The following is a 26,002-nucleotide window of genomic DNA, read 5'->3' as shown; positions in this document are numbered from 1 at the left end:
ATGTGGGCCGGACTGCTCCTCCGGGCCGCCTGCGTCGCGCTCCTGCTGCCGGGGGCCCCGGCCCGCGGCTACACCGGGAGGAAGCCGCCCGGGCATTTTGCGGCCGAGAGGTAAGCTCCTCGAGCCCCTCCCCTGGCCCGTCGCAGGGGTGCTCCGGCGCGGGGCAGAAGGGCGCCCGGAGCCGCCGGCAGCCGCGGCTCGGGGCTCCCCTTCGGGGCGCTGTCCTTGCGCGGGTGCAGCCCGAGGGGTCCGGACAAAGAGACGGCAGCCTGTGCTCTGGGCGGGAGCTCGTTCCGCGCTCCTGGAGGGGCTGTCCTGACAAGACCCTGGGGGGATGGAGATCCAGGCGCTGAGTGAGCCCCTCCGAGCCCGCCCTGGCGCGCAGACCCCTGGCGAGGGACGTGCCACCTGGTCTCCGGAGCGGCCGGCTATCGCTGGCGAACGGGCCTCACGGCCGCGCCGGCCGCTTCTGGGGCTGGGGGCTTCCTCGGCGTCCAGGCTGCGCGCACGCCCGTGGACCTTGGAACCGCCGGGCTCTCCCTGGGTCACGTTTCGGTTTCCGCCTGTGCGCGCGCGCGGACGGGGGTGGGGTGTTTGCCCCTTTGCTCTTTCCCAATTGATGCCACCCTCCCCTCGCGTCCCCTCCCGGCGGAGGCCGGGCCGCCGCGTGTGCGTGATGCTCCGAGAGCGAGGGAACACGGTGTCAGCGGGCGGCCTGGCCCGCGGCCACCGCCTCGGGGGGCGCGCATGGGGGCGGCCCCGCCAGGCGCGCAGCTCGCACGTGTGTTCCGCGGCCACCGCCAGTTCCTGCCCAGATTGGCCGGGCCCTGCGGCGTGTCACAGCTTTCCAGCCACCTGTCTTCCCATCACCGCCCGCCTGGGGAGGCTCCTTGGGGCGCTCGGCCTCCGCCCACCGGAGGGTGCGGCTCCACCAGCTTCGCGGGCATCCTTCCCGTCCGCCACTTTGGTGGCACCCCAGTCCCTTTCAGAGCCCCGTCTGAGGGGCAGGAGCGGCTGGCGCCTCTTTCCCAGGCTGCTGCCAAAATCGCTCTAGCAAAGGCAGCAACTTCCCCCAAGCCCCCAGGGCCCCGCTTCTTTGCTTCTTCTGTGGTAACTTCAGAGAGGGGGCAGTCTCTTTGAGGCTCCAGGGACCGTCTGCTGCAGATGTTTCTGTGCTGCCACGTGCTGGAAGTTCCCCTTTCCCGAGCACTTGTCACTTTTGATAGATACTCTCAGGTGGGGAGTGAGTCCGCCTGTCCCATGTGGCCGTGCCTGCTGCGGCGCCTGACACATGGTGGGTATTCTGGGTACTCTGGAGACCGCCTGACTGGCAGCATATTCCCAGCGCCTCCACGGGGGACGGTGTTCTAGTCTCTCCCACTGCGCCCGGATTCCCGGTTCAAACCAGGCTGGACTTCATCACTGCACCCAGCCGATCACAGGACCAGGTCCATCTCGGTCTCCGTCCCCCTCCCGGACTGTGCACCTTGCTGTTCCCTGTGCCCAAGCACCGCCTCCCCCCTCGGCTCTCACAGCCTGCCCCTATTCTACTTTTTCCTGCCTCAGCCTAGATTCTGCCCTTCCAGGAAGACCTCCCTGACCCTCCTAGAGACTCTGAAGCCTGTCCCATTGCGGCACTTGTCACACTGTTTTGTTACCACTTGGTTCTTTGTTTGCCCAGAGCCCCTTGAAAGTGGGGAAAGTGACTCGTTTGTGTTCGTGGCGGTACTGCCGTGCCTCACCCAGTGTCGTGCACACTGGCTCCCCTTTGTTGTTTTGGGCAGCTTGCTGGCACCCCCACCCCCACTGTCACTACATTGATGTCACCTGGGGAATGACCTCTCTCTGGCTTCTCTGGGGCTGCCCTTCCATGTCTCTTCTGCTGCTTCCTTTTTCAACCTTTCCCTCAACAGTCATTTATTGAGCACGTACGATGTGCCGGGCATCGCGCTTGACACTGAGGTGAACACAAAGATGAAGCCCTGGTCCTCAGAGGATGAGAAGGGGGACAGACAATGAACAAATCAAGAAACTGATAAGTAATCGAATGTCCCAGAAAGTAAGTGCTATGAAGAATAAAGCAAGATAAGAGTGGACAAGAAAGAGCTCTCAGAGAAGGTACATGAGCCGAGAGACCTGGGTAAAGGCAGGAGAGAGCTGGGTGCATTTCTGAGGAAGACCCTTCCTCATAGAGGGAGCTGCAAGTGCAAAGGCCCTGAGGCAGCTGTGCCTGGGGCTCTTCAGCCATTGCCATCTTTCCCTGTCAGTGCTGAGGCCCCTCCGAGGCCCTCTCTCCCTGCCACTCTGCTCTGTCATGTGGCAGGTATCCGTAGGAAGCTGGCGTCTGTTCTCTCACCACTTTTTCTTTGTCCTGCCTCCAAGAGAGACTGTCAGCGTCGTTTTGCTTCTTCAGAGACTTCCCGCTGCTGCCCCTCCGCCGGGGCTCGAGAACTATTTGTTGCCTGGCGGGGAAACTTTCGCGGCGCGGTGCACCAGTCCCTCGCCCCGGGCAGAAATATGGGAAGTGTTCTCTCTTCTCTTACAGACGCCGGCTGGGCCCGCACGTCTGCCTCTCGGGCCTTGGGAGTGGCTGCTGCCCTGGCTGGGCGCCCTCCATGGGCAGCGGGCACTGCACCCTTCGTAAGTGCCTGTCCCCGTGCCCCACATGTCCTCCACGGCAGGGCGCTCACCCCCCGGGCTGGCCTAAGTTGGGCAGATTGGGGGCCCAGCCCCCACTACCTCACCTGCATTTCTCCTCTCAGCCCTCTGCTCCTTTGGCTGTGGGAGCGGCATCTGCATTGCTCCCAACGTCTGCTCCTGCCAGGACGGAGAGCGAGGGGCTACCTGCCCAGGTACCGGGGGTGGGGGGCCGTGGCAAGGGGCCACCTCCCCAGGTAATGGGGAGGGGGGGCATGGCTGATGGGAAGAATTCTGTCGGCGCTGAGACCACGTGCCAGGCTTTGGTCTTAGAATATCATCTTCCGACCACCCACCTGGGTGGGTGTTCTCATCCCCGTTTTACAGATGAGGAAACTGAGGCACAGAAGTTAGTGGCTCGCCCAGGGTTTCATGGCTAGTAAGTGGCAGAGCTGGGTTTAAGACCAGGGTTTCCCAACAGAATTGAGGAGGAGCCCCAGTGAGGCGGGGGGCGGCGGGGAGGGGGCGTCACGGGTGCTCACACGGGTGCCGCCTGTTTCAGAAGCCCACGGCCCCTGTGGAGAGTACGGCTGTGACCTTACCTGTAACCATGGCGGCTGTCAGGAGGTGGCCCGGGTGTGCCCCGTGGGCTTCACCATTACGGAGACAGCTGTCGGCATCAGGTGTACAGGTGAGACCTGGGAGGGGGGTGGGGAGCAGGGGTGGGGGCGGGAGGGGGGAATTCTGTCTCTGCTGTCCTTCCTGACCAGGAGCCTCTCCAGAGAGCTGCAGGGCAAGGCTGAGCTGGGTGAGCTCCGATTAGAGAGAGGGCAGGGAGGCGTGGGCCCTGCTGCTGTGTCACAGATATGTGGACAGCCCGTCTTAAGGGCCCTGAACTGAGCAAGGGGCTGTGGGGATGAGCGGTGGGTTGGCCCCTGCTTCGGAATCGGAGGAGGGGAGACCAGTAAGGGTAGCCACAGCCCCATGCAACGGAGCTTGGCCCTGGAGCCCAGCCCACGGGGACAGATAACCAGGACTGGAGTCAGGGTTGACCATGGAAGGCCCCCTTGGGAACATGATGTTTGAGACACTGAAGAAAGCAAACATCAATAATTACTCTGTAAAAGTATGATTTGTTTGTGATTTTAAAAAGCTCTTTACTTTTAATTAAATTTTTTTAAATATTTATTCATCTTTGAGAGACAGAGAGAGACAGAGCATGAGTGAGGGAGGGGCAGAGAGAGAGGGAGACACAGAATCTGGAGCAGGCTCCAGGCTCTGAGCCATCAGCACAGAGCCCGATGTGGGGCTCGAACTCACAAACCACCAGATCATGACCTGAGCTGAAGTCAGACGCTTAACCGACTGAGCCACCCAGGTGCCCCTGTGACTTAAAAAAAAATTGTCACCGGCCAAGACTGTTACCTTCCTCAGGGCCAGCCGCTGGGACCAGTTTTCTTGTGGATCTTTCCAGAGAGCTGGAAGAAAACCTTTTTTTTTTTTTTGAGTTTGGACTTTGTAAAAACAAGGTCTCTTCCCCAAACATAAAAGTGAAAAATAACTTATTTTGGAACATTCAGAAAGCTCCAAAAGGAGGGTAGAAGATGAAAACACACATGTCCCCAAAGTGCCTAGATATATGTTACTAAAATGAATTTGTTTTTTCTGCCCTTTCCCCTGGATGTGTGTGTGTGTGTGTGTGTGTGTGTGAGAGAGAGAGACATGCATATCTGTGTGTTTTATAAATCGGGATCACACCTTACCCATAGCTTTGGTTCATTAATTTGCTCACTTTATATCGTGAGTGGGGAACAGTCCTTACAACATCCTCTCTCCCAGACGCGCCCATGGCCGCTGTAACCTGCTGTCCCTCAGGTTGCCTGCAGTGTTTCACTGCTATCAGAAGTGGTTCAGGAAAGGTGGCCTCTCTCGTTATTCCCAGAAGCAGAACCACTGGGTCAAGGGTTCCCACTAAGGAGGTTTGGTGCTCGGGCTCATTGCAACATCCCCTTCAGGAAGGCTGGAGCAATCCGCCCTCCCCTGAAGGCCTTTCACGGGGGGTACTTCCTGCACGCACTTCTTGTTGCATGGACAGACAGGGCCAAGGAAAAGCCAGACGACAGTGTCAGAGCCAGCACCGGGCAGGGGAGCACTGGCCGCCACCATTAGTCAGGGTGGGCTTCCTAGAGGCGGTGGACGCGGTCCTGAGGGGCCTGCTGTGGGGCGAGCAGATAGAATGCAGGTGTCCGGCAGGCACGGGGCCAGGGGGTGGGAGACCCGGATGCAGACTTGTAGGTCCTCAAGAGCCACCATGGACTGTGGTTCTTAGAGAAGGAAGGGACGCCATGAAGCGGGGGTGGGGAGTTCTGGCCCCTGGTGGCCCTCTCCCTGCAGGCCTGAACCTCCCCCTGCAGAGGATACTTGGATCCACTCACCCCGCCCTGGGCAGAAGCCTCAGGGCCTCCTCGGCCCTCCCCAGCCAAGCCTTAACCCACTGTTCCGGCCCTGTCTCCTGCTGCCACTGTCTCTGCGGCTGCCCCCACTGATGCCTGCTGGTCCTCTGCCCAGTGCTCCTCTAGCGGCCGCTGGGGCCGGGCGTTCCCTGGGGGGCACGGATCACCCGGCTGTGCGCCGGCCTCGAGGGCATGTGTCGTGGCTCTGAATGTTATCACTGTAACCAGCTGGAGCATCTGCGCCAGGTCACATTTGTGTCCTCAACGGCCCCCCCTCCAGATCTGCTGCATACAGGTGGTGCCCAATAAACACTTAATGGATTTTAATCAGCCTTCCTGTTCACTCTCCTCTGCCCTTCTAGGGTCGCTCTGCGCTGCGGCCGTTGAAAACGGTTCTATCTCAGGCATTGTCTCTGTCATCCGGTCTGCATGGGTCTCGGAGAAGGAGCCTGGCCCCTTGGCCTCTGCTTTCTGGAGGTTCCCTGATGGCCGATGACCTTCCTGGGGCCTGGTCTTTCTTCCTCGGGTGGGGCTTCCCGGCTGAAGGCGGGCTCCTTGTGCCGGCAGGGTCCCTGTGAGGGAGGGTCTTCCCCTGCACCCAGCCACGTTCAGAGTGGTCTGTGCAGAGCTGTCTTCTCTCTTCCCAGACATTGACGAATGCTTAAGCTCGTCCTGCGAGGGCCAGTGCGTGAACACAGAAGGCGGGTTTGTGTGTGAGTGTGGGCCCGGCATGCAGCTTGCCGCCGACCGCCACAGCTGCCAAGGTGGGTGGCCTGGGGACACATAACCACCGCTGCTGGGGTCTGAGGTGAAGGCACGGCCCTTCCCAGCCCAATGTGTGCACTTCGTCCCGTGCATGACTGCGTTTCACCTTCCCTGTGGTCCCTGGAGGGAGATACTGTTATCATCCCTACTTTACTGATGGGAAAACTGAGGCTCACCCAAGGCCATTCTGTCAGTAAGCACTGGAGTCAGCTTGAATCCTGGCATGTGGGGCTCTAGGGGCCATTGCTCTGGCCTGGCAAGGCAGGGTCGAGGGAGGGGGCTGGAGAGGCCTAGGGAGAGCCAAGGGCGGGTGGAAGATGCCAGTGAGGTGGGAGAGGGCCTTGTGGGGAAGGCGCTTCACCCACTGCCTTCATTAGCTTCACCGGCCCCCCGCTGCCCTGGTCTGGTGGGGAGGGGCAGAACGAGGCTGGGGTGAGGCGTGAGTGCTGGGGGAGCTCCTGAGTGAGCAGGATGATGGGCATCTGTGAACATAATCACCCGCTCCTTTAAGATGACTTTGACCTACAGAAGGAAGCCTTTTCTCCTAAACGACGCAGATGAGGCAAAACAAAAGCTGCCACGTGAACCCGTGCTATTATTTTCTATTGTTTGAAATAGAAAATAATTGGAAATAAGTTTTAAGTAATAGAAATAGAAAATTGAATTAACTGAAAATTATTGAAGTTTGAAAATATTGAAAGGCGTTGAAATTGAACATGGAAATAGAGAAGAATTGCCATAAATTGGAAAATAAGCTTTAAAAGTTGCTGGTGCCAGACCTCCTCTGCCTCTCCCGCTCTCTCTCTGCCTAGGGAATAACCCTGGTGTCTTAGCCCTCTTCCACTGCTGTAACGAAATCCCACAGCCTGGGCTACTTTAATAACAGAAATTTGTCCTCACGGGTCTGCAGGCTGGGACGTCAAAGGTCAAGGTGCCAACCCGTCCACTTTCGGGTGAAGGCCCTTCCTGGCTTGCAGCCGGTCACCTTCTTGCTGTGTTCTCATGGGGAGAGATAGCAAGCTCTAATGGCTCTTCTTCTAACAGTGCGAATCCCATCATGAGGCCCCCCCCCCCACAAGACCTCATCTAAACCTAATTATTGCCCAAGGCTCACCTCCAAATCCCACTGTATGTGGCGGTAGGACTTTACCATATACATTTGGGGAAACACAGTTCAGCGTAGCACCTGCCTATTGCTCTGATGCGTGTCCTCCCTGCCCGGCCCCACGACGTGCACATGCACACAGAGACACGAGAAGAGATGAGCAGCAAATGGTTACAGAACTGGATTCTGGCACCGTGCTACACACTTTACCTGCACTTTGTCATTTCATTCTCATTTCAAACTGGTCCTGTGAGGTTGATACTGTTTACTTCCCATTTTCCTAATAGGAACACGGAGGGCTTAAAGAAACTAAGTAACTTGCCCAAGGTCATGTTGGGCTTGGGATTTGAACCCAGTTGTTCCTCTCCTTTGTTGTTGTCTCAGCAACCTGTCTCAAAGATCTTTCCACATCCATGTAAACAGACCTGCCTTGTTCCTTTTAGCCGCTTGCCTGGCGCTCCGCAGGACAAATATCCCATAGTTTACGAACGCTTCTTTAACCAATGAACATGTAGATTATTTCCAGCTTTTCAGGATTTCAAACAATGGCCTGAGGAAGCTTTGGCAGAGGAGGTTCTACAGAAGCTGGGTTTTGAGGCATGAGTAGGAGTTTTCCCCCAGTCAAGATGCACAGGCATTCCAGGCAGGCAAAGAGGGAGGCCCCCAAGACCGGGGTGCATTAGAAGATGGCAGAACAAAGGTGAGGGTCAGGGAAGGAGGGGGGAAGGGCCCCTTAGGGTTTGAGAGCTAGGGTGCAGCATTGATGCCACAGTGCTGCCCGTGGGAGTGGAGAGTGGCCTGATCAGAGGTGCCCTTTGGTCAGAACAGCCTGGAGGCTGTGTAGCAGATGGCTTAGGAGGATCACGGGGGAGCTATGTGAGGCCATTGCTCTTCTCCAGACTAGAGGCAAAGGTGGCCCAGGCTAGGGTAGGGCCGTGAGGACGGAGAGAAGAGAGCTGGTCCAGGGAGAATTCACGGATAGGCTGAAAGAGAAAGAGGGGGTTTAAGATGGGCCCCTGCGGCCCTGAGGATGGAAACTGGAGAAGAAGACGGGAGCACACGATTCCGATACTCCGTGGGGGGAGATGAGCTTCAGGCTTGCCCTGGTCCCTTCCAGACACTGATGAATGCCTCGGGACCCCCTGTCAGCAGAGATGTAAAAACATCATTGGCAGCTACAGGTGTTCCTGTAGACCGGGCTTCCATCTCCATGGCAACCGGCACTCCTGTGTAGGTAAGGCGGGGGGACCCTGTTACCTTCATACTTAGGCTGCCAGTCAGGAAGATGGACAGGGTGAGTCCAGGGACAGGGAAAGGCCAGCAATCTGGACCTGCTGGCCGCCTGGAGCCCGTAAGCACTTGAGCCTCTGCTCAGAGCCTGCCTTTCCCCGGGGTTGGCGTAGCTCCGCATGGAAGACCCTGTCTTGGACTTTTCCTGGCCACCTGCCACTTTCATCCTGTTATGTTTCTCTTCCACCCCTCTCCCAGATACACCCCAAGGATTCCTCTCTGCTCACCCATTTTCTTGGCTGCCTTTGCTCCCCTTGGTAAATAAAGCATGTTATGTCTTGGTTCCTCTGGTTTAGAAGGAGACCCCTGTTTTCTCAGCCCATTAGCAGATATTTCCAGAAAGGGATTGGCATGTTTGGCTTAAGCTTGGCTCATGGGTTGAAGGTGGGGTCCCATGGGTCCCAAAACGGACCTTGTTCTGGCGGACTTTGGTATTTGTCCTGAAGCCTACCTTGAGCAGTACAGTGACTTTTGAGATTCTTTTTAGAAGGGGCCACGCCATCTCATACCTGGCCCGTGGGATGGTGGAAGGTTTGGAGATGAGATTCCCAGCAGGGCTCGCCTCACCAGCCAGCGTGTAACCACTGCTGCACGGTACTGGAGGATGAGCCACTGGTGCATCCATTAAATGCCAACTGGATGTATGAACCTTCCAAAGCGACTAGCAGTAGATTTCAGCTCCCCTCCTAGACATCTGAGTCACCTCCCACACTCTGAGGCAGGGATGGATCCTATAAGAACATGGCAGGGAGACTCCCCCAGCCTTCTGGATTCAGGGATGGAGGAAGAAGTAGCCCCAACAAGGCAGCTGTTGGCAGCGAGGCTCTCCTGCAGATGTAAACGAGTGTCGGAGGCCCCTGGAGAGGCGAGTCTGTCACCATTCCTGCCGTAACACCGTGGGCAGCTTCCTGTGCACATGCCGCCCTGGCTTCAGGCTCCGAGCTGACCGCGTGTCCTGTGAAGGTGAGCCACCCTATGTGTATACCTGCCCTCCTGGGCCCCAACCTTAGGCTGGGTTTTACCAGGACCCGCCTCCATCCCACCCAGCCCCAACCTTAGAGGCCAATTTCCCCAGGCCCCGCCCCATCTGCCCAGGCCACGCCCTCCAGCCACCAGGTCTTGCCCAGATATTAGGCCCTTTTCTCAGGCCCCGCCCCGTCCCACCAGGCCCCGCCCCCTGCCCCAACCTAAGGCCTGTTTCCCAGGCCACGCCCCCACCCCACCCAAGCCACGCCCCTGCCTTAGCCCTGCCCTCCCAGGGCTGGGCCTTTTTCCTTTTCTACCCATTCTTTTCCAATTCATTTTGTTATTTCCAACTCTTCACTTTCATTCTCACTTCTTCTACTTCTTTACCCATTCGTCCTTCCTTGTCATTTTACTATTTCCCTAACCCTTTTGTTTCCCCCCAAATGGTAAAAGGGGCGGAAAAGAGGAGCCTATGACACAGGAATCCCAGTCACCTGGGCTCCCAGGGATACTTGGGACAATGTGGCATCTGCTCACTCTGCCAGTGTGCCTATACACATGCGCCTCCGGCCACCCAAATGATGAAGATGCTCTTTCTAGTCCACAGCAAGCTTTCCCCGGGCCGTTCCTTCATGCCGAGCCCCAGCGTCCGCTCCTGGGACGCCACTTCTGGGTGGGCGAGCAGCGGACCCACTCCCAACTTGTCACTTGGGCCTGCTCCTGTGGTGCTTTCCCCTCAGCTTTGTGTGATGGTCACGGTAGCCCCTTGGCCTAGCGTGACTTGGTGGTATCAGACTCTTACCTGATGAAGAAAAACTGGCCCGCAGACGTTCAGTGACTGGTGGTGGGCTGTGGTCTCGCCTCCTGCCCTGCTGCTGCCTCCCGCAGAGACCCCTCCACGCTTCCATTTCAGCTTTCCCGAAAGCCGTGCTGGCGCCCTCCGCCATCCTGCAGCCCCTGCAGCCCCCGCCCAAGATGTTACTGCTGCTCCCGGAGGCGGGCCGGCCTGCCCTCTCCCCTGGACACAGCCCTCCTTCCAGGGCCCCAGGGCCCCCAGCTGGCGTCAGGACCACCAGCCTGCTGTCTCCTACCCCTGCACCACCTACTCGGCCGCCAGCTACCCTGGTGGCCACTCCCATGCCTCGTGCCTCCCTCCTGGGGACTCTGGGACCTCCCTCGCAACTACAGGAGGTGACCCCTTCCTTGCCCAGGGGCCCAGCGGCCACACAGCTGGCACCAGGGTCCTCTGCCTGTTGGCACCTGGGAGCCACGTATGAGTCAGGAAGCCGCTGGACAGAGGCTGGGTGTTCCCAGTGCTGGTGCCAGGTAGGTGGGAGGGGTCCTGGGGGCTGCCCGGGTCCAGTGTCCGGGGCCTCATGATGGCTGAAAGTCCTCTTCTGCTTCCAGAACGGGGAGGTGACCTGTGAAAAGGTGCCGTGTGAAGCTACTTGTTCCCACCCGATTCCCTCCGAAGAGGGAGGCTGCTGCCCGTCGTGCACAGGTGGGAGCTGGTCTGGGGAGGCTAAGAGTTCCCCGCAGGGCCCTCTTCCTTCCTCCCCCAGCCCTTCTGCAGCTGTAAGCCTGTTTTCTAACTTTGGGGTACATTAGAACCACCTGAATCATTAGAATCTGGGGACCTCACCCTCAGAGCTTCTGATTTATTAGGCGTGGGGTAGGGCCTGGGGATTTGCATTTCCAGCAAGTTTCCAGGTGATGGCTGAAGTTGCTGGTCCAGGCACCACACTTTGAGACCCACTGGTCTATGCTGTGGTTTCCCTCAAGTGGAACTTTCCATCTTTTGGGGATCCTTTTTGACCCTCATTCATTCATTCATTCATTCAGTGAGTTCCTCCACATCTACCTTCTCCAGATCTCCCCTCCCCTATACCAACTCCCCTCCTACGGCCAGAGGAGTGATCCTTTATGAATTCTGTCTTCTTTTCAATTCCCTCCCACGATCTGCCTACACTTTTTCACTGGCTTCCCACTGCTGTTAGGATATGACCCTAAATCTTAATGAGTCCTTCAAACAGAGCTTCTCAAAACTCACTCTGCACCCGAATCCCTGGGATCTTGTTACAATGCAGCTTCTCCTTCAGTAGATCGGGGCTGCAGGGTGGGGGTGGGGGTGGGGGTGAACCACTGCATTCAGCTCCAGTGATGAGATGTTGAGGCTACTGCGATTAGAGCAGCAGTGAAGACATCTTCCTAAGGATTAGAATGAGAATAGACTTAGTGATCTGTTCGGGATGACCGTGACCTTTTCCCTCGTTCATACTCTTTTCTGAGCCCTGATTGCCAATGCCTGGGCACCTTATTGCTGAGGCCGTGGGTCCCTCCAAGTCCCCTGGATAAAGACAACTGAGTCCATAGAGGTTAAGTGACATGTCCAAGGTCACCGAGGTAAATGAATGGACAGGCCAGATTTTGAACCCAGAGCTGTCTGGCGGCCTTTCCTGTCTTATGGGAAAAATATGCCAGGTCCTCAATGTGGTTCTAGCTTTACAGACACAAATGGAGCCCCTCCTGGGCCATCTTCTGCGGGTGTCTCCTGCTTACCTCTTGGGGGTTCCTAGGACTGCACAGTTCTGGGTGCCCGGATCTGCCACTCCGGAGGCATCCTGGCCAGTGAGAGAAGGTTCCAGGTACATTTTGCCTGGAAAAGTAATGAGATCTCAAGCTTCCTCTGCTTTGAAGAGGCCTGATGCCTCCGGTCCTGTTTGTCTTTCAAAGGCTGTTTTCACAGTGGCGTCATCCGAGCCGAAGGGGACGTGTTTTCACCTGCCAGTGAGAACTGCACTGTCTGTGTCTGCCTGGTGAGCCTCACAAGAGCCCCGGAGTGGGCGCGGGTGTTTTCCTAACCTTTGGGGGTTTGAGCGGAAGAGGGAAAGATCGGGTGTTAAAGGTGGGCTTGTCAAATGGAAGGAGAGTTCCCAGCTTGTGGATTTGGGTCGGAATCTGTCATATTTAAAGGCGTGGGGGTCTTGGAGTCAGGGAGGCCTCTGCTGGGCAGGAAAGAGCCAACGGGCACACAGCGTCCATCTGTCTAGGAAGGGGAGGGGATGAAACTCCCTTGGAAACTTCCCACCAGGGAGGCTGTTTTTCTCTCCAGGCAAAATATTTGCCAGCACAATAAAGGTATCCATGTTTGAGAGGGAGGAGGCTCATTACCAGAGTCCTCTTGCTTAGAGTAAGAGTATTATTTTGCATTAGGCAAAGTCACTTGTCTAAGAATAGTTATTAAGCACCTACTGTGTTCCGGACACTGCCAGGTGCTGTCACGCAGACTTGGTTATGAACACTCCGTGTGCACCAGGCACGGAGCTTGGGGCTTTCCATCTATTGCCTTACCCAAGGCTCCTGGCACCTCGTCTGGGTTGGCTTTCCTGTCCCTGTTCTACAGAGGAAAAGACCGAGGCTGGGAGGTGGCAAGAGCTGGGGTTTGAGCTGAGGTCTGTCTGTATCCAAGGCCTGGGCTCTGTCCACCAACCCTCACTGCCTGGCAGTGACCATGGAGGCTGCAGTGTGAGACAGGGGGTGAGGCACGTACACAGCCCTTTACTGGGCCCTTCCTGTGTGCCACACACGCGCACACAACACACACACGCACACGTGGCCGCAGTGGCCAAGTGCTTTCGAGCATCATGTCATTGTGGGTATCCTCAGCAACCCCCGATGGAGGCGCCGCTTCCAGCCCATTTCATAGATGGGGAGACTGAGGCTCAGGGAGATGATGGGCAGTGTCCAAAGTCTCACGACTTGTTAGAGGAGGAGCAAACATTGCAGCTCACCTCTGGCAGCTCCAGAGGCAGGAGGATTATTATTATTATTTTTTTTTTGCCTCAACTTCAATTTTAAAAATTAAGTTTTAAGGGGTGCCTGGGTGGCTCAATCCATCAAGCACATGACTCTGGTTCTGGCTAGTTCATGATCTCACAGTTCGTGAGTTCGAGCCCCATGTCAGGCTCTGTGCTGACAGGGCAGGGCCTGCTTGGGATTCTCTTTCACCCTTCCTCTCTCTTTGATCCTCCACTGCTCACACGCACACACACACACACACACACACACACACACTCTCTCTCTCTCTCTCTCTCTTAAAATACATAAATAAACATTAAAAAAATTTCTTAAATAAAAAATTTAAGTTTTAAATTTAATTTTTTCAATAGCCAATAGTCATGTGGTTCAAAACTCAGATGCACAGGAAGGCATCTCTGGTGGAGTAACCTCTGTTCGCCTCTTCCCGGCGTCCTTCCAGAAGCTTCTATGTGCTGTGGGAGGATGTTCTCGCCACACTGTAGCAAATGCCAGGAACCGAGTCCCTGCACACTGTCCTTGTTGTCACCAAGGTGGCATTCAAAGGTTTTGGATGGCTTCCTTTAGGAGGCTTTGGTGTTGGACAGGAAGCTTGAGGGGTGGTGTGAAATAGGGACTGAGCTTGAGGGTGCCTCCGGGCCTGGCTCCCCTCCTCCCCCTGCCCCTCCCCCACCACCACCTCTCCCCTCTGCAGGCAGGAAATGTGTCCTGCATCTCCCCCGAGTGTCCCCCTGGCCCCTGTCACACCTCCTTGAAGTCAGATTGCTGTACTTGTGTTCCAGGTAAGTGAGCATCTGGGGTTCGGGGTAGGGGATTTGGCTTCTGTGTGTGTTTTTGGGAGTGAGGTTTTTGGGAGCGAGGGTGAGTGGAGCAGAGGAAGGAGACTGATTTTTGCTTCAGAAACAAAGATCAAGTGAAGCATTTCAAAGCACCAGTTTAATTGAGCGCCTACTATGTGCAAAGTGCTTTAGAATGCTAGATTGGGCTCACAGCCCAGCCTGCCCCTTGCCCTAGGCGGCTCCTTCCACACGGCCAGGAAGGGTTGTGAGTCGGCCCTTGAGACTAGAAGGGCGTCTCCCCCTTCCCCACTAATGAGTTGGTCCTTTGTTAAAAATGTGGTTCTCTTTTCCTGGGTTGACCTCATCATCATCACGAATGTTCCCTGATGGCTCTGTGCTGCTGCTTGCCAGCCCTTGATCTCATGAAATCCATGTGGCACAGCCTTGAGGGAGTCCTATTCAGGGGCCCATTTCATAGATGACGAAACTGAGGCTCACGGAAGTCATTGCTGCCCAGAGACATAACGACCAGTTAATATAAGAACAGAACTTGAAATCAAGGCTGCCTGATTTCAAAGCTGGTGTTCTTCAAAACATTCTTTTTTAAATTTTTATTTATTTTTAATGTTTTTTTTTAATGTTTATTTATTTTTGAGAGAGAGACTGAGTATGAGCAGGGGAGGGGCAGAGAGAGAGAGAGAGAGAAAGAGGGGGGGGGCGGGGAGACACAGAATCTGAAGCAGGCTCAAGGCTCTGAGCTGTCAGCACAGAGCCCAATGCAGGGCTCGAACCCATGCACCATGAAATAAATGACCTGAGCTGAAGTCGGATGCCTAACCGACTGAGCCACCCAGGTGCCCCTAAAACATTCTTTTCTTAACTTTTAAATATTATTTTTAGCTAAGACATTTCTGAACAGGTAATGTTCTGCCTATGAAGTAGGAGCAGTTTTCAGCTCTTATCAACCCCATTCTACAGAGGAGAAGATTGGGACTTAGAGAAATTAAGTATGTCACCTTGAGTCCCTCCCTAGTGAGTTGCATAGCTGGGATTTGAACCCAGGTCAGTCTGACCAAGCCAGGTGGGCCTGGGCCATTTTTAGGCTGTTTTTATCCATAGGGGGGCGCTCTCACTGACCCCTCCCCGCCTCCAGGGGATACCATTTGTCCCAGACCTTGTCCCGGGTGTCTGGGCCATCAGTCTCTTTTCATTTCTTCTTTTTTTCTTACCCTTTAGTTATTCAGGCATCCCTCCCTTTTTAGTTAAGGACCTTATTTTACATGTGATTCATTCTCCATCAGTTTTGAAGTAACAGCTGATTTTTTTGCCAAGGGTTTGGAAGGGAGCGGCTGGCTCCCTGAGTGTGGGGTATGATGGAGGGCATGGTGGGAGTGTTAGCTTCCCGAGCCCCCCCCCCAGACTGTTCCCCTTTCTCCTTAGCTGCCCTGGCCCCCAAACCTTGAGCTGCCTCTCCCTTTCTCCTCCGCAGTGAGATGCTATTTCCACGGCCGCTGGTACGCAGATGGGGCTGTGTTCAATGTGGACGGTGACGAGTGTACCACCTGTGTCTGCCAGGTAGGGGGGTGCGGGGTGAGGGGCAGGGTGCAGGACTTCCCCGACAGGCCTTGACTGGGAGACTAGGCACTGCCATCCGGCAGAAGGGAGACTGAGGCAGCAAAGGCATTAAGAAGACCTGCGTTCACCAAGGCCTGCCCACGGTGTCCTTGAAGCTCACCCTGCAGCAGAGCTATTTATAGAGCACCTACTGAGTGCCCAGAGCAATGCTGAATCCTGGGGACAGAGCTAAGTGCGAGACAGCCCCAGTCCCCTCTTTCAGGGAGCCCACAGCCCACAGTGACCAGGGCTCCTAACCAGAAGGGAAGACTTCTTGGAGGGAGGGATGCTAAGTTGAGACCGGAGGGGTGAGGAGAGGAGCTGAGGCAGGGTCACCGGACGGATGTGTCCCTGCTGGCTGGGACACAGAGTGCGGGGGACTGCAGGCCAGAGCAGAACTGCACACGGGGACTGACTGTGCTTGAGTTGGGGCCCGAGAAGCAGGGCCTGGGGCAGGATTCTTGTGTACGTCATCTTCAGAATGCTCTGGAGGGGCCAGCCAGGGGCAGAGGGAGGGGCCAGGTAAAGACCTCAGGCCGACTCCACTCCACGGGGAGCTCTGGAGGGAGTTGCATGTCAGAGAAAGGTGTGCGCAGAGGTCAGAGAGCCGGGGAGTGGAGTCAGGGGGTAAAGAAACCCTCCAGGCGCTTGTAGGACTCTGCGGCCCCTGTGAGCCAAGGGCAGTACTTAGAGGAAGGGGTCGTAGGGAGGAGGGGGCCTCACAGCCTCTCCCTCAGACTCGGGCTGAGGGCTCTGTCCTGACAGGTTTGGGTGGTGGAGCCGTGCGATCACGCTGGTGCATGAGAACGTTCTGTGGCTGCAGGGTGAGGGCACACGGGGGTGAGAGCAGGTGGCTGTTGCAGAAGGGAAGGGAAGAGGCGCTGGTGCTGCGGCCCGGGCAAGCGGAGACCCCCGGCCCAACATTGGGACATCGCAGAACGTGCTCCCGGCTGCCCCCACCCCCATCCCTGGAGATTCTTTGTCTCTTTTTGGAGGGTGACGGCCACCTGCCAGCCTCTTCTTCAGCTCTCAGATGGCCCAGGGCCGAGGAGCTGCCCTCAGTGGCCTGTGTGCCTGGGTTCTCTTCCAGAACGGAGAGGTGGAATGTTCCTTCACACCTTGTCCGGAACTGGATTGTCCCCGGGAGGAGTGGTGGCTGGGCCCTGGACAGTGCTGTTTCAGCTGCCGGGAGCCCACACCCATGACAGGTGAGGGCCCCCAGCCCCGTGTCCAGGGGCGATGTCCTCCAAGAGGGAGGCTGGCTTTGCCTGCAAAGACTTAGTGTGTGTGTTTCTGTGTGTGTACGTCTCTGTGAGTGTGTGTGTGTGTATATTTGTGGTGTTCATGTGAGTGCGTGAATGTGTGTGGTTATGGGTCTGAAGGTTAAGCATGTTTGTGTGAGGTGCCCGTGTGTACCGGGCACATGTCTGGAGGGAAGATGCACTAACTGAGGGAGCCCCCGGGCCCAGCAGGTGGCTGAACGGACACCTGGAATCCGCCTGCGCAGCGTGAGCAAGCAGAGGGGGCCGGCCCTGGTGGGGTGCTGCTGTAGGTTGGGCCGGCGCTCAGCACCCTCCTCGGCACCCGTGACCACCCGTGCTTTCTCCCTCACTGTCCCCCGGCCAGGCTGCGCTCTCGACGACAACGGGGTTGAGTTTCCGATTGGACAGATCTGGTCTCCCGGTGACCCCTGTGAGTTATGCATCTGCCAGGTGAATGACAGCGTGCGCGCCTTCAGCTGCTTCCCCGGCCGCCCCTCTGCCCTGCCTGGGCCTCCCCGCCGGGCATCCCTGCTGCTCTAGAAGCTGGGCCGCCTCAGCCCGCGCCTTGTCTCCCTCCCTTGCTGGCAGCTTCCGTGGTCAGGGAAAGGTCCGGGACCCAGTTTATTCTGTCCTCGGTAGCTCGTCCAGGACAGCGGAGCTCGGCAGCCCGCCTAGATGGGGTATGGCACGTGGCTCACGGGGACTCAGGGGTCCCAAGAGTGGGTTTTCCCCGGGCATGGATGACTGGAGCGGCGTGGCAGCCTGCGGCTCAGTGGCGCAGGCCTTTCCGGTGCAGCTGCAGCGTTTCCTTCGGGAATGTGAATCTGTGACCTCAGCTCATCAGAAACGGATAAAGGAGAGGGTGCTCGAGCTTTACAGTCAACTTGACCCAGATGCCAACACAGCCACTTACCGAGAGAAACGCTCGCTTTCAGCTCATTAAGCATGAACGTTGGCTTCTGTTCCCCGTTCTTAATGAACCCCTCAGAGCTTAGAGCTTTATTTCTCAAAATGAGGTCCCTGCACCCGCAGTGTCCTCGGCATCACCGGGAGCTTGCTGGACACCCATGGTCTCCAGATGGCTCAGACCCCCGGGGCTCAGAATCTGCATTTTAATCCCTGGGTGACTCGTGTGCACCCTGGAGTGTGACACACACAGCCTCCAAGCACCTTGGATGCGCCATTTGTTAAAAAGCCTTAGACCCTTGCAGAACTTGGAAACGTTTCCTTGGAATTGCCGTTGGGAGGAGGACGCATCCGCCGCCTTCCCCCCTTAGGACTGACTCCGGGCACTCATGGTCTGAGAACGTGCAGATTCTGGGGGGGAAGAAAAGAAACCATATGTGGCACTTTTGTCTTCTGAAATAGACATTTCCGGTGGAATAGTTTTCTATAAAAATAGGATTTTATTGTACTCTATAGGTTTGGGGTGGGCCGGGCTTCCGGGGAAAAGCTGAGAAGAATTTGGATGGGGTGGTGGTGAGCTTTGGCTGCTGCCAGAGAAGGACGGGGAGCCAAGGAGACTGAAACCCCCGCTCTGACCTTCCTTCTCCTTAGATAGGGGAGCCTTCCTGGAAGGCTCACACCCCCTTTCCCAGGGAGCCGGTCCTCTGTGTGGGGGGCCTGTTACGACCCAGCTGCATCATGGTGCCCTCCGGGCAAGCCTTGGCCAGTCGGTGGCATTGCCCTCTCTGGGGGGGGGTGGGTCGGGGCAGGGAGGGGGTCGGGCAGGGAGGCCAGGCCTGGTGTTTCAGGTGGGGTGTTGGTGAAGTTCTTCCTTCCTTCAGGCAGATGGCTCAGTGAGCTGCAAGAAGACAGACTGTGTGGACTCCTGCCCTCACCCAATTCGGATCCCTGGGCAGTGCTGTCCCGACTGTTCAGCAGGTAATTTCCTGCTTGCGGGGCCACACAGCATGCCATCCCCCTCGCCGGTCCCCTTGGCAGGGATGCTCGGCGTACCGCCTCCCCTTCTCCCCCCACATCTGGGCTCACCCTGCCCCCCAGGTTTCTCCAGACACAGGCTTTATCTCCAGTCAGCCTCACAACACCCCCATGGGAGAAACCCATTTTACAGAGGAGGAAAGTGGGGGTTTGGAGACATAAAGCCGTTGGCCCAAGGCAGTCCCTGTCTGGGTGCTGGAAGCAGATAGATATGCTGAGTTTGTAGCCTTGGTTGGGGGGAGGCTATGTGTGACAAAGATTCATACCCGTGAAACAGGAAACAGTGAGAGAATAGAAAAATGATACTTTTTTTGCAGCACCTTGGTGGCTTAGTCACTTGACTATCCGACTCTTGATTTCAGATCATAATCTCACAGTTCGTGGGATTGGGTCCCGTGTCAGGCTCGGTGCTGACAGCGAGGAGCCTGCTTGGGATTCTCCCTTTCTCTGTCCGTTTGCATGCGTGTTCTCTAGGTCACTCTCTCAAAATAAATAAACTTTAAAAAATGATACTTTTTTCAAGATTTAAAAAAAGTTTTTTTAAAATAATGTCTACACCCAACGTGGGGCGTGAGCTCGTAACCCCAAATTCAAGAGTCACACGCTCTTGCGACTGAGCCAGCCAGGCTCTCTGAAACTTTTTTGTTTATATTAACTTTTACCTGTTCCGTTATTTCAAAAGTAACATTTGACTGAAGAAGATACAGAAAGTAAAAATAAAAACAATTACAAAGGGCCCCTTATTGCCTTTAGCCTCATGGTTTGTTTTTTTAGTCTCTTTTCATAACATAAATATCTGTATCTACAGGTAACGTATCTGTAACATGTATCTATATGTAACAAATAATACATATAATATATATGCATGATAAAAGAGTTCTCTGCTCTCCTGTCACCTGCTTTTATAGGTACTAGAATGTGATAAATGTCATCAAGGTGGCAGTGCTCAGATCTGGCCTCTGCGGGCTTGGGGAAATGGAGGGGGGCAGTGTGGGGGAATGTCCTGGAAGGCGGGGACTGGCTGGGGGTGGGAGGCAGGGCACTCAGGTTGTGTCTCCCAGTCCCCCTGGCTTGATCTTGCCTGGTGAGGGCCTTCTTTCCCTGGAAGTAGAGACACTCTGACCCCTCTGCTAAATCCAGGGCATAAGAAAAGTCTGCACCCACTCCAGACCTGTGCTCTGTCTCTTCGGCAAACCCCGCGGTGGCTGCCTGGGGCTGGCCTGACCTTTGCTCCCCAGAAAACTCGTGGACCTTCATCCTTGGCAGGCACCTGGTCACCAGCCTCCTTCCTGGCTGGCTGGCTCACCCCATGCTCTCTCTGGCAGGCTGCACCTACACAGGCAGAATCTTCTACAACAACCAGACCTTCCCATCCATGCTGGATCCGTGTCTGAGCTGCATCTGCCTGGTATGGACCACCCGGACCTGACCCCTGTCTGTGGAAACTCCACAGATGCCACTGACCCCTGCTCCTGAACCTTGGAGGCATAATCTAGAGCCTTCCTAGACGAAAGCCACCCTGGGGCACGGTGACAGGTGGCCCTACCAAGGGTGAATCTTTACCCAGGGCCAGAGAAATATTTTTAAGCTTGCCCAGCAGAAGTCCTCTGCTTCTGGGTGACCAGGGGGAGTCCCGGGGGGCTTCCCGTAGTAAGCACGTGCATGCTCACTGAGGGTGCAGGTGAGGGGCTCAGGCCCGGGACTCTGAGCTAGAATCTGTGATATACTCACGTTATCGAGTTCTGGTGTATGCCCGCCCAGGTCCCGGCCCTTTCTTTGCATGAGCTCAGTTAATCTTCGGGAGGATCTTCTGAGGTGGGTGCCACGGTCATGTCCATCTGCTACGTGAGGAAACTGAGGCACAGAGAGAGAAGTCCTTCCCTAAGATCCTCGTGCTGGTCCACTGACATGCCAAGAATTGAATCCTAGTATCTGAGTCTGGGCTCTAGGAAGTGTATTTTTGTCCCTAAGTCGGGCTGCCTCTTGGTCTGAAAAAGCACGTGAGATAGTTAACATCACTGAGTATTTGGAGAATGGGCGGAGGGGGGAAGTCCTACTCCTTGTCACCCTGGCAACGCCCAAGGCTCGTGGAGTCAGGATGCCGAGTGGAAAGGACAAGGTCTACAGAAACAGAGAAACTCAGGGTGGAGGTCTGGCTCTGCTGAGTGGCCCTTTCGTTCACGTGCTTAGGGGAGCTTCAAGCTTCTGGGCCCTTCTTTCTCCTCGGTTTCTGGTGCTCACCTTTCCTGGGTAGTTTGTGGGTTTGGTCAGCAGGGACCTGTTGACGGATGAGCTGCATGGTCAAGGCCACGCCCTTCGCTCTGTGGGGCTTGCGTTTTGTCGAGAAGACAGACTCTAACTGAGTGAATGAATGAACCTCTTCCCCCACGGCGGCGGCCCCGATGGCCACTCAGTGGTTACGTGGCTGTCCTTCCCGGCTGTCCCAGCAGCTGCCCAGAGCCAAGGGCCTTGTGTGTTTTCTGTGTCCCGCAGCTGGGCTCGGTGGCCTGCTCCCCCGTGGACTGCCCCATCGCCTGCACCTACCCTTTCCACCCTGACGGAGAATGCTGCCCAGTCTGCAGAGGTGAGTGGGAACAGCACCCCGCCTCCCGGGCTCCCAGCTGGGCCTCGGCTCTCATGGCCCGGTCCCCTCTGCGCCCCCTGCAGACTGCAACTATGAGGGAAGGAAGGTGGTGAACGGCCAGGTGTTCACCTTGGACGATGAGCCTTGTACCCAGTGCACGTGCCAGGTAAGCTGGGCCTGGGGACTCAGGAGCTGCCTGGCCACAGATGGCTTCTTCCTTTTTGTCCCTCTGCTGAACTGTGAGTCCCCTCAGCCGACGTGAGCCCATCTTCCTCCAGCCTTCCCAGCTTTCAGGACCAGCCAGAATGCCTCCAGATTCCACAGTCTCCTCCCTCTTTGTGGCTTCCTTAAAGCGCCCCCGCGGTGTTTGTCTTCACCTGCTCAGCCTCTGTCCCGGGGTCTCTCTGTGGGTGTGAGAGGCGCGTGGGGTGCTGTTCTGGGACGGGAGATACTCTGGGCTTCCTCACGTGAGTCCCTGTGCTTCCCCAGCTGGGAGAGGTGAGCTGCGAGAAGGTGCCCTGTCAGCTGGCCTGCTCGGACCCCTCCGCGCCCCCTGGCCACTGCTGTCCCTCCTGTCTAGGTGAGTGGGCCTCGGGCCCTGGGGCTTCTCCACTGTCCACTTGCATTTCACTCCTCTTCCCAGAAACGTAGAACGTGTGAAGGGCTGGATGCGAGAAACCCAGGCTCAGAGAGGGACCACGTCTTGCTCAAGGTCACCCCACCAGTGCGCAGCGAGGACGAGCCTGGGCTTCCTCACCCTATCCAGCGTCCCTGGGGCCACATCTGTGACAAGGGTGTCCCTTTTCCTTCATTACCTCCTTTTTGTTTTTAATTTTTAAAAAATATTTATTTCAGAATGAGAGAGAGAGAGAGAGAGAGAGACAGCGTGAGCAGGGGAGGGTCAGAGAGAGAGGGAGACACAGAATCTGAAACAGGCTCCAGGCTCTGAGCTGGCAGTCAGCACAGAGACTGATGCAGGGCTCGAACCCACGAACCGCGAGATCATGACCTGAGCCAAAGTCGGACACTTAACTGACTGAGCCACCCAGGCACCCCCATTACCTCCTTTCTTAATCTTTCTCGGTTTTCTCCCTTTTCTAAAAAAACCACAATTTAGGAACTGAATCAGCTTTGCAGGAGAATAATCACTCGTATGTATCGAAAACTTCTTATGTGTCTTGTTTTATTTCCTTTTCTCAGCAACTGCTAGAGGTTAGGTGTTACCATCTCCATTTTCCTGGTGAGGAAACGGGGGCGCGCAGAGGTGGGGTGACGCGCTCCAGGCACGTAGCTGACTGGCAGGAGAGAGCCAGGATTTGAGCCCAGAGCTGACGCATTTAGCTCCTCCGTCGTCCTGACTGCTGAAAACTATTTTCAGGTTTTTGTCCACTCCATGGCGAGTGTGCATCCGTGTGGCTCTTACTGCATAGGTGTAGACAGGCGCTGGACCAAGTGCTGTCGCATGCAGTTTTGAAGGACCAACGTGGCCCACGGCTGGCCATTGTAAAAAGCCCCCAGATCCTCTGGTTTGCTCACCCTCCGACTTCTAAGCTGACATTTGGACGACTTCTTGCTTCTTAATGCAAGGTCCACGTAATGGACCTGCTGTGAAAAATCTTGGGTCCAACAACTGTTTTTCTCACCTTTTGTGAGTTGTGTGGGGGCCCTGTGTTTAGCAGGTGGAGTCCAGGGCCATGGGGCGGTGGGAGCGGAGCGGGACCCCAGTGACATGGCAGCGCGTCACCGGGCGGGGCTGCTCGACAGAGAGGACACTTACCGTGGGTTGCCGGCTCCCCACACGTCCTGTGACTCTACACTGTGTGTCTTCAATTTAATTTTTCCAATTTAACATGTCCGTAAAGTATCTTAAGTGTGGCTATTGTATGTTTTTTTCTAATGTTTATTTATTTTGAGAGAGAGAGAGAGCATGTGCACACGTGCACGCTATTGGGGGAGGGACAGAGAGAGGGGAAGAATCCCAAGCTTCAAGAATCCCTTCTTGAAGCATGGAGCCCAACACGGGGCTTGAACCCACAAACCATGAGATCGTGACCTGAGCTGAAACCCAAGAGTTGGCCACTTACGGACTGAGCCACCCAGGCGCCCCACACCAGAGGATGTGTTTTTCTAAACTTCCAAGAAGACCGTGAGTTTTTCAACCAATGTGTGGCCTGCGTTTCCTCTTGTATAAAATACCCACTTAACTCCTCTGACCTTTTGAGGAGGATCCTCCACAGTTAGGGTGGTTCTTCAGGTCTGCAGAGCCACAGTCAGGGTCGGTGGGGCTGGAAGCATCCTGAGCCCCTCCGGCCACTACAGTGGGAACTGTTGAGGATTTTATAGATCCTGCTTTCCCTAACCCGCTACAAAGCCCACGGCAGCCTGGCGGTTCTTACTCCCCCTGCAGTCCAGGGCTTCATCGTTAGCGTGATGCCAGACAGTGTACGAGGCATTTTACCTGTATTACCCTGTTTAACTGCTCCCCAGAACGTTCGATCACGGCTACCCCGATTATCTCCATTTTGGAGATGGGCAAACGGAGGCTCAGAGAAGTTAGGTTTCTGTCTTCAGGCTGCGCTCTAGTTGGTGGTGTTGAGCTCAAGCCCATGTCTCCCCTATTCCTTAGCCCGTGCTCTCTTGCCTTCAGATGGGGAAACAGAGGCCCAAGGAGGTAAGGGGAAAGCCTGGCCCCTCCTTCCGGGGCCCACCACCTTTGGCTACATTCGCCAGGCACCTCTTCCTAACAATAGCCCCTTTTCGGGAGAAGCCGCTTTTTGTTGAGATAGAATATGAATTGTTTCCTTTTGATAAGTAATAAAAAAACCAGTTTTCTTGAGATACAATTCATGCACCATACAATTCACACACTCAAAGCATATAGTTGGGTGGCTTTGGGTATATTTAGAGTTGTGTGACCGTCCTTCGGATGAGTTTTAAAATGTGATCATTCCAGGAACACCTGGGTGACTCCCCTGGTTAAGTGTCCGACTTCAGCTCAGGTCATAATCTCGTGGTTTGTGAGTTCGAGCCCCGCATCAGGCTCTGTGCTGACAGCTCAGAGCCTAGAGCCTGCTTTGGATTCTGTGTGTCTCTCTCTCTGCCTCTCCCTTGCTTGCATTCGGTCTCCCGCCTCAAAAATAAATAAAAACATTAAAAAATTTTTTTTAATGTAATCATTCCGGGTTTTATGATCATACGTTTCTCTAATACTCTTCCTTCTTCATTCCCTGCTCTCACAGCCTAAGCCTCTTCCTTTGCTTGTTCTCTGCCCATGTGTCAAGCCCTTATGATGTGCCAGGCTCCAGGCTGAGACTTCAAAAAGTTTTTTTTTTAATAGACTTTATTTTTTAGAGCAAGTTTAGGTTCACAGCAAAATTAGCAGATGGTACAGCCTCCCCTGCTGTGAACATCCTGTTCGTTGCAATCCATGAACACACATGGACACATAGTTATCACCCAACATCCATCCATCCTTAACACCCGGGTTTAGGCCGAGATTTCCCATGCGCCGTTCGTTCAGTCCTCAGAGTGCCCCTGTCTGTCTCAATGATGCCCATTTTACAGATGAGGACACCAAGGCCCAGGGGAGTTGTGGGCCTTATACAAAGTCACAGAGCCGATGCCTGGCAGAGTGACTTTGGGGACTGCCCCCCTCCATGCTAGGTTCCCTTTCGGTCTCTCCCTGGAGGCAAGGGCCAGCTGGTCCTTACCAGGCATGAGAGGCCTCTGTCCCCGGGGCAGCTCATCCCATAGCCGCCTCGGCCATCGAGGAAAACCAATGTGCGTCTTGTTTCCCCCCCTTCTCTCTAGATTCCCTGGAAAGAAAAGCCGTGGAGTTTGGCAAAGCAGCTCGGAGCCCCCGTGGGGACACCGAGGTCCCTGTCAACTGTAGCTCGTGCCCGGGCCCCCCAGCAGCGTTGCCTCAGAGGCCAGTGCTCCCCGTTCTCCAGCGCCTCCTCAGAAGGAACCTGACTACCGTGCAAACTCTACCCACGAGCCCCTCAGGAGCCCGGGCCTCCCCCTCCCCCCGTTTGGGGTCCGGGGGCACATTCCCAGGGGAGCCGGGGGGCCCCCAGCCCTCACCAGGGCCTCTGATCCTTCCAAGAGCCTCCACTCTACCTCCAGCTGCTCTGGGGGCTCCTGAGCCGCTTCCTGTGAGTCCAGAGCCCCCATCCCCACCTGGAGCTCAGACGGTGACCAGATGGCCTTCTCCGCCTGCCTCTGTCCTGACCCAAACGTCAGCCCATTCCACGACGGCCCCCAGCCCCTCGGAGACCCCTGCCACTCCCCTCAGGCCTCACAGACTCTCTCCCGCCACCTCCGGACTCTCTGCAGCCCTGGAGGCCATGACCAGCGCCAGCCCCCGGCTCACGGGGACCTCAGGGGAGGAGGAGGCCACCGGGTAAGCAGGCCTCCACTTCAGAGCCCTGCCTGGGAGATTCTGGACACAGACCGCTCTGCCAGTGGCTCTGGGGTGAATAAGGCTGGTGACGCCAGAGGCTCACTTCTGCAGGGCTCCTGGGGGGATGGAAAATTCCCGGGCCCCAGTGCAGCCGCGTCCCCAAGAAGCGTTTGGAATGTGCGTGTGAAGAGGGAAACGGCATTCTCAATGGTCGGCATCCTCCTCGGCCACCACCGTTGGTCTGACTTGCGAGGAAGGTCAGGGCTGCTGAGCCCCACACTCTGGAAGGGAGGAGTCGGAGAGGGCCTGGGATTCCCCTGGGACCGTGCCTCCAGCTGTCACCTGTCCCTCCCCGAGGTTTCCTGATTAAAGGCTGTCTCAGTCTCCC

The 26,002-nt window shown here is 56.0% G+C and overlaps 1 protein-coding gene across 1 annotated transcript; it reads left to right on the top strand.

Annotated features, from left to right (window-relative positions):
* Positions 1–26,002, top strand: VWCE (von Willebrand factor C and EGF domains). The gene is made up of 20 exons (XM_039253606.1): positions 1–110; positions 2,546–2,640; positions 2,763–2,852; positions 3,200–3,328; positions 5,738–5,854; positions 8,078–8,194; positions 9,085–9,213; positions 10,130–10,542; positions 10,624–10,717; positions 11,950–12,032; positions 13,727–13,814; positions 15,301–15,386; positions 16,516–16,633; positions 17,052–17,137; positions 18,475–18,571; positions 19,954–20,036; positions 21,122–21,212; positions 21,296–21,378; positions 21,702–21,792; positions 25,023–26,002. Exons 1-20 carry the CDS (start codon positions 1–3, stop codon positions 25,616–25,618), a joined length of 2,796 nt encoding a protein of 931 aa, XP_039109537.1. The 3' UTR covers positions 25,619–26,002.

This window comes from Hyaena hyaena, unplaced genomic scaffold (genome assembly GCF_003009895.1).
Source record: "Hyaena hyaena isolate Hyena2069 unplaced genomic scaffold, ASM300989v1 scaffold_456, whole genome shotgun sequence".
Taxonomy (NCBI): Eukaryota; Metazoa; Chordata; class Mammalia; order Carnivora; family Hyaenidae; genus Hyaena; species Hyaena hyaena.
The sequence above is the reverse complement of the archived record's forward strand: the minus strand, read 5'-3'. Positions and strand labels throughout refer to the sequence as shown.